Source organism: Corvus kubaryi, unplaced genomic scaffold, assembly GCF_017639235.1.
Source record: "Corvus kubaryi isolate FWS band 111438036 unplaced genomic scaffold, C.kubaryi_AGA036_p1.0 37394, whole genome shotgun sequence".
Lineage (NCBI taxonomy): Eukaryota > Metazoa > Chordata > Aves > Passeriformes > Corvidae > Corvus > Corvus kubaryi.
The window spans coordinates 14,196,205-14,204,815 of NW_024581133.1; the positions used below are offsets into that span (position 1 = coordinate 14,196,205).

At 42.4% G+C, this 8,611-nt stretch overlaps 1 protein-coding gene across 4 annotated transcripts in view; it reads right to left on the bottom strand.

Annotated features, from left to right (window-relative positions):
• The window catches only part of MYO1E (myosin IE), a 77,747-nt gene extending 69,136 nt beyond the window's left edge, over nt 1-8,611 (bottom strand). For 3 of the 4 annotated variants that reach the window (XR_006017848.1, XR_006017849.1, XM_042038962.1), the window contains exon 1: nt 8,020-8,237. Coding sequence is in view for 2 of the 4 variants with exons in the window: in XM_042038962.1 (XP_041894896.1) it covers nt 8,020-8,085 (66 nt within the window). In the remaining 2 variants the exon portion in view is untranslated. Of the gene's footprint in view, nt 1-8,019; nt 8,238-8,442 lie in introns of those variants that run through there. The other variant, XM_042038963.1, reaches the window with a different exon arrangement.

The window sequence follows — 8,611 nt, forward strand, 5'->3', positions numbered from 1 at the left end:
TACAAGGGTCTAATATAACTATGGATTCCCATGACTAATTATTTTTTCCGATATTAGACGATTGCATCCTATCAGTGACTCCTTCAAAAACATGATCTATATTTAGCTAGACAGCAGAAATAATTACGCAAAAATCCTTGTTTCATTTGCCTTACCAGAAGATACCACAGAATTATCTACTAATTCAGACTATGTAGACAGCCTGTACCTCTGTGCTCTGAAAGCAAGAACGGGTGGGTTTGTAGCTTTACATCCTTTCTGGAATGAATCTAATCACATTTTTAATTCTCCATTTAATCTAAGTATATCTGTAGTATAAGTATGACTGTTTTCAATTACTGTTATAAATACTTATGCACATTTCTCTTTCTTTAGGTATGTACTGAATACAGGCGGGGATTAGTACAGGAGAACAAATTCTTTCACAATTAATTAAGAGACAAATCAAATGCTTCTCAAATACTGAAAGAAAAAACAAATACTTAAACTTAGAAGTATGCACTTGCTTTTGAGTCCCATGAAACGGCCTTTAAGATTAGGTTTAGCGAAAGTTCTCTTTCAATATGCCTCAAGAACACTGCTTCCATTTAGCAAAGGAAGTATTTTCCAGTTCATATATCAAAATACCTGCAACAAGCTAGTCCAAAATCCAAGTGATCAGGTGGTGACCATGCTAGTGTGTGCCAGAAGCACAACAGCTCAAAGATGTTTAGAATACCTAGGTAAACTTTCGTCCTCAGAATGTTCCTACTACAGAGCAATAGTACTTCCACAGCAGATGAGCTATCAAAGAGTCCAGGGCTCACAACCCTAGGGACTCCAAATGTGTTGGCAGCATTAAACACACTTTGCATCTGTGCACTTCATTACAAAGTTAGGAAGAACATAGGGTTGTAAGTTATTGCAAAAGCAAATTTGGAAGCACTTAAGCATTTGTGCAGACTTGTATCCTTCAAGGCAGGAAAAGAAACCAAAACAAAACAAGATGAGACAAGTTCTTGACTACCACTTGGCACTGCAAATATATTACTAACAAGAAGTTCCAACTTCCATCTTTCTGTATTTCTGCTATTAGCAATATCCAACACAAAGCATAAGAAAAGACATCAATCACTGCAAAAGATAACAGTGCGCATTGGTAAGCTGCATAGAATTTAAAACCTCACAAATATTGTGGAATGTCAAACTGAAAACAGAAGACTGTCCTAGGGTGCAAGATCAAACATCAGGCAGCACATTTTATAAGACACAAGCAGGAAAGACTTTAAAGCTGTTGAAAACATTTTCCTTGTTTTATAGAGGGTATCAGGCTGCATTGTTCAGACTTGAATATGACTTCAACACTTAAATTAGACAAGGCTGACCAAGAAGTGGTTACAGACTCAGGCTCAGCTGATGACAGTGATTCAGTGAGTGGTTCTGAGCTGGCAAGGAAAAAAAAGCCCCACACTTCCTGTACAGGGACAAGTGCAGCAAGTCACTGCGAGACTGCTAATCCTGCTTGAAGGATGCCAACAAAAACCTCTCATTTAGACTTCAGATTGCCGAAAAAAGGAATGAAAATAGCTTCTAGAAGCACATGCTTTTGCCTAAACTATTTACATTCCCTTTTTTTGAAGGAGTCTAAAGAAAAACATCTATCATCACTCCATCCCAAAGCCACTGCACTGTTCCCCGACGGCCAGAAGTGGCTTTCACCAGACACTTCTGGCAGCTGAAAAAATCAGACATGACAGGATAGCAGAGCACCAGACCTATTTTATAATCCTTTGGACACTTCCAGGACAGTGTCGATCATGAAGCATGCTCAAGATCTGCTAACATCCGGTTTTAACTTTCAAGTTCACATTTAGGAAGTTATGTTAATAGGTAAGTCTTTGTGCTTTAGAAGCACCCTGTAAGTAGGCTTCCCAATAAGCATCACTTCTGATAGCTCTGACTCACACTCCAATTGCCAACACTGCTTTCCTTGTCAGTTCTCACATTTGTTTTGTTTAAAAAAGTATTTTCACTTTCAACTAAAAAAATTAAATTCAGAATTTGATAAAAACACACTTCATAATTTATGAACCCAATCCACAAATGGTTTTAGTATCAACCAAATGCTGCTGTGTCTTTGGAAAAAAAACCCTTACCCATACCCTTCTTCCTAGGCTGTTTACATTAAATTATCTTGGGTTTAGATGTATTGCTTGTGTAGAAGACACCATCAAACCCCAAAGCCATTTACACATTCATATGAAGTATATTTAACAGAAGAGGTAGAAAGGTGAGGTTCAGTGTGTGGAAAAGCTGTAGACTAAGATACCTTTTCCTATCACAGCAGTGACTTAGTCAAGCAGACAGAATGGATCCCATGCACTGCTAGGACTTGACTGCACACCTGGTGTCCCCAGGGGGTATTCACAGTTTTAAAGATGTGAGGAAGGAAAGCAGTAGGTGGAGGATGGGAAAGCTAGAAGATGAGTATGAGTCAGGAGAGGAATGACAACCGTACTTCCTGGGCAGGACAGTAATTGGCATTTCAGGAACGTGGGGAAGGCAGCAGGAGATGGGAAAGACTGAACCGAGCCCAGGAAGGTCTGACCAAAATAAGCTCCTCACACCCAAGCTGTCACAGGAGCACCACCGGGAGGCTGAGATTGAGGTGAATGCCTGAACAAGTCCTCAGAGACACCTCTCACTTCTCATCTTAACAAAGGGAGAAAATTCTTGTTTACTTCCTGCCATATTTCTCTGATATTTACAAATACTTTTACAGCCATAGTAGAAATAATAAAAGCCAAACAACACACTACAGCTACCTAGAGTTCTTTGACTACAGCAGTTCCAAAAGTTAGCAGGCACCCCATACACCTGGACTACTTCCCCATACACATACAGTACAAAAACCCACTTCCAGCAGAGTCGATAAGAATGCTGGTCATTTGCTAGTGACCAGCATCAACCAGAAAAGCTCCTTGGCAGACCACAGCTAGTGAGGAAGTAAATGGCCTCCAACAGACGAGAAAATGTATGAGAGAACCCTTACACGATTTTCCCTAAAACGTTTAGCCTTTTACGCTGGGGTAAACCTTTGCTGCTCATATCCATGGTGAGAGTTTAGATAGTACAACGCGGCTTAATTCAAAGAGCTAACAGTAACACTAGCCAACCCTTTCTTACCAAAGCCTACGCCTGGATTTCTGTGCTTGCAGAGGAACTGAAATATTTTCCAAATCCTTATTTTTGTAGCACACACATATACACACACACTCTCCTCCCAGTTCCAAAAGCTTCAATTTTACTGCTTCTAGTTTTGCACAGTTAATTCCCAGAACAAAACCCTTGTTAATTAGGTGCAAAATCCCTTTCTAATACAGTTCTTAATGCCTTTCAGTAGCCACACACCACCTAGATCTGGAATGCAGCTTCCTAAAAAAAGCAGACTGAGGTGTTGCATTATAAGAGTGTTTTAGGAAACTGAAAAGGAAAGCACGTGAATTTGTCGTTTATAAGCCATTTATTGTGGCAATAACGAGAAACAAAGGGTAAGCAAAAATCTGACAACTTGCACGCCAATCCCAGGCTGGTCTCCATCAGCAGAACTACAATTATCTACGTCAGAACTCTTCAGGTAACTACAGGAAACTCACTCCCAGGGTTAGCCTGGTAAAGTAAGAGCAAGAAGCCAAGGTGGAAAGACCACCTCTTATCTTTTTGCTCCCTTCCTCATCACATGCAGCAACTAAGTTAGGCTTTTTTAATATTAAGGATTCTTCTGTAACTCTGAAGATGTTTATTTACATGTTCTATACATTAGTATCATTAATGGATACATGCATACTATATTAGAATACAAATCCAAACATGCAGGTATTTAATATTCCTTATGCTGAAATTACCAAAACCTTTATTCTTTACGATATACCTTGGATAGAGCAGTGCATGACCATTTAAATCAATGACACTTTTAGACTTAACTCCTACAACTGAAAAGAGAATATACTGGTATTTATGAAGTCAATTTTATATTACAAAACGTGATAATAACAGTTCTCTAAAGAGACGTACAACTTTTTAAGCAAGGTAACATACTTTCCATGTTAAGATGGGAACATTACTAAGATTTTACTGAAAACTCATAAAAGCTTAACATTCCATGTGCTAACTATGACAAAACTCATTTTAACTTCACCCATGCCACATATGCAGCAATGCTTTAAGAATAAGGCACGGAGACTGGTGAATGTTATTCCTTTAAGGTAAGAAAAAGTGGTTGCAAATAGTTTAGTTAAACTACTAATAGCATTGCTACCCCATCTTTCACAATAAATTAGTTATGTATGTAGAACATATCTGGAAGGCAAAAGAGATGATGAGAAAAATGCTTAAGATATAAGAAATACACAATCACATGTTCAGTTTTCAGCTGCAAAAGTTGCATTTGGGTAACATTCTGCATATATTAGTGTCTTCTAAAAAAGTGCTCTAACAAACACAATATATCCATAAATCATTCTAGAGACCTAAACAAAGACAAGCATGCACACAATGCAAGCCTAAAAAAACACATCAAGTATGAATCACTAGCTTTACTACTTAACATGCTGCTGTGTTTTAGTATATTTTATACATCAGCCAGAAAGAAACATCAGATAGCTGGAAGATTTTTCCATTAATGCACCTCTAGACATAACGTAAAGCACATGCTGTTACCCTCCCTAGTATTCCACATTTGGCAGAGAGCAAGGTTTGAGCTTAGGCTACTGTCTGCAACACCAGACAGAAAAGCACCCTTCAAATACAGAAGCATCACTGTCTTGCTTGTGACTTCCCTGCAGAAAAAAAAGACTTAATATAAGCTCCCAGGTCCCATCTCACATTCACTATTTCAGGACCAAATCCTAAAGGCCAGCAAGTCCCCTCAGGCTAATCCAGTCTTTCATTTCTGCAGATTTTCATAGGCACTACATGGAATCAAGACATCTCAGCTTCTTTGGACTGGGCTATAAATATCTGCCCTCTTCTGATGTCAAATTGCTATAAAAAAGTTCCTCTTTAAAAGTCAGCCTTCCGTCTTTGCTGAAGAGGTGGAAACAAGAAGACAGCAAGTATGCCCAGATAAAATGCACAAACTGAATGCAGTGTTACAGAAAATTGCTCAGCATTGAAATACTGGTTAAAGGTAACAGAGAAACACACTGGGTTTTTTAACATAAGCGTATTAGACAATCCTGCCTTGCTCGACAATTTGTGAGCTCATCTAGATACTGCTGATCTTGTCTTCTCTTGGGAGCTTTCCCTTCTCACTCTGCCCAACAAATTGGTACAAAACTTCAGTAAAAGTACTCTGGAACAGAGATTATGCAAAATCAGTCAAAGTTGGTCACTACTGGGTTGTTGTTGGGGGGAGCATTTATTTGATTTTGTGGTTGGCTTTTTTCCTAAATATAGTAGCAGCTTATGCCTTAGAAAATATTTGCTGACTGACATTCAAAGTTTTATCCTTAGAAGAGTCAAAGCCAGCTGACAGTACTCAGAGGAACAATCTTTCCCTGAAGACTAAAGAGCTACTTTAAACTAAAGGTCCAAGATAATTTTTGTAATGTGGTACAGATTCTCTATCCAATTCAAGATCCTCCAATGCATCTCCATGAACTACCCCATGACATGAAGGTTCAAACGCACAGTATAACAGCATAAAGTTCAGCTGACCATATGCTTCCCTTTCAAGCAAGTTCCAGCTTAGTTTCATCATGAGGTTTCCTGCACATTATGGATAGAGTCCTTCACTGGAGTGGGACTACTTGGCACTGATATAATACCCAGTTTTTGAAGGCTTACAAACTGCAGCTAAGATGTTAGAGGCTTTAAGGATTTTTTAATTTTGAATTTAAAACATTGAAATACAAAGTTAACAAAATGGATGCATTTCAAGAGAAAAATTTCAAGTTGCCAGATGTTCCTTAGACTTGTTAGCTTTACTACAGTTTTGCCCTGCTGTTGCTTATTCCCACCTTGTACTGCCACGTACAGCCATGAAACAGCTCACCCATTCCATGCTAGCAGATCTCCTCCTGAAACCACACTGTTAACTTGACATAGATATTGATCTGGATTAAAAATAAACCAGCAAAAAGGAACAGACATATTGCTAAGTGCACAGAGCTTTGCAGGGTGAGCTGGGTGGGGCAGTGCACCACGGCAGGGACTGGAGAAGGCACCAGTGACAGACCAGTGGCACCGGTATCTGTTCTGCTGTATCAGATGGCCCAAGAAGCACCAACAGCACCTGATGTCAGTGGCAACTCAGCACCCTGCACTGGGGACCCTGTCAGAACAGGAAAGGGTCACTCTGAGGTTTACAGCGAAGAAGAAACGGCAGAAAAGACTCAATTTAGAAAACACAAAACACTTCCAACATTCATCTTCTTTCACCCTCCAGACATCAAAACTGTTAAGACAAAAATAAGGAGAATACTGCGAGGTTTTTATACAGCACAGAGAATGAGTATAAAGTTTCAGGATATTAGTAGCATGATTCACGTTCATCAGCAGTCATTTTAAGTACTGCCAGGCAATCCTTCTGCCAACTAAGTTACAAAATACTACCTTCTAATGACTATCAAACAATTGTTTAGGCATAATTATTTGAAAAAGCAGCACTTTCAAAAACATTCTTTTCTGGTTTTATTGTAGTAATTACTTACCAATAATCTAAAAATATTAAATAATTCATAACCTAATTCATATTAGTTTGAGCTATCACAGTGAAAAACTACTTCAATATCAAATTAAAAGCTGGAGGATAATTGTCTGAATACATCCCTAAAAAGTGTATCTTGTGGAAGAAAGTAATTCTCTTATTTTGATAAAGTAAATCTCACAGAGTATATTGCCAGTTAGTTATATGTATTTACAAAAAGTACTTTGATTAAAACCTTTCATTAAAAAGGAATTAATGGAGTCCACAGCAGAGCAACTAACAGACTAATCTCAAAGTATTACTGGTAACAGGCAGACATCTCTGAAGCACCTGCACCAAAGACTTCCAATCCCATTTAACACATCAGCAGTCTAAGCAATGACCCAGCCAAGGAGCCCATATGTGCCACAGGTGTCTGTGACATAGCAGGTACTTGAGGGGCAAAGGTTAAGGCTAACGAGTTGATCTGAATCACCTGGTGAAACAATCAGCCGCCAGGGAACATAAGTACCTATCTTATTCAAAGCTCCTTACCAAAAACAGGTTTATGAGAGCTAGTTGGTACTATCATGCCTGACTTCAAGAAAAGTTTTAGCTTCCTAACTTCTGCGATGCTTTATTTAAAGCAAAGACTTGTGCTCCACATAGGTGTAACGAGGTGCAACTGTACTTGACTCAGGAAGTCAAAGCAGAGGCAATGACAGTAAGAAAGGCATCCTTGAAAAGGTATTGGGAGTTAAGTTCTGAATACACAAGAACTAGGCTGGTCAGTCTTTAAAATCCAACCTTAGTTAAGCTTTAGCAGAAATACTGCAAAAGTTTTTCAAGTATCTTAACACTCAGATCTTTAGTACTCTACTTTAAAACAGTTTTAAATAAATCACTTGTTTAAAAGTTACGGATTTTAGCCTAGTATTACCCCACAGGATTTTTCACAACTTGTTCTCAGTTCCTGTGTAACAGGTAGACATAATCGTTACTTGGATTACTTCAGGATGAAAGCTATTATCAATCATCAGGAGGCATTACTAAAGACAAACCAGGTTCACCCGCCGAACCTCAATCTTCCCTCAGTCTAGCACTGAGGTGTTTTCCTGACATCGCGTCCCCTCATCACACCAGCAGGGCACAGCCCCAGCAGTGGCGGTGCCCGAGCTCCCGGGTTCGGGAGCCGCCTCTGCGGCACACCTGAGCGCTCCCGCCGCCGGGGAAGGGACCGGAGTGACACCGGCACTCGGCTCGGCGGGAGCACCGGGCACCGTGAGGGGGGGGTGCGGCTCTACCCGCCGAGACCCCTCCCGCCAGCGCCCTCTGACCCAGAGAGGCGTCACCTGTTGTTCAACCACGCCGTGGCGTTTCCCGGCCACAGGACTGTTCCCACCCGAGGACACCAACATCCGAAACCTCTTCAGATCCCAAGCGGCGGGAGAGAGCGGGAGACGCGGCTCGTGCTCCACAGGCGGCGCCGGCCCTGCCCGCGCCCCGCGATGGGACGGGCGGGCTCGGGACACGACTAAGGGAACCGACTCCGGTCTGCAGGGCCGGCAGCCGCTGGCCCCCGGCAAGTGCCTGGCACGGCCCGGCTTCCCACAGGCCGGCGCTGTTACACAACCGCTCCCCGGCTGGGAGCGGGACACGGAGCGATGCCACGGCCCCTTCCCGGCACTGCGCGAGGGGACGCGACAGCCGCACTCCCGCCGCCGCCCCGCGGGCCCCGGCCCCGGCCCCGCCACAGCTGCCCCGGCCCCGCTCACCATCGCTGCTCCTCGGCGCTGCGCTGCCCGACGGCTCTGCCCAGACACGCCGGCGCCCCGGGACGGAGGGACGGGCGGGCGGAGGGGAGGGGGCAGCGGCTCCGCCCTCCCCGCGCGCGCAGCTCCCGGCCGGGCGGGGCCGGGGCGGGGCCGGGGACGGCGAACGGTG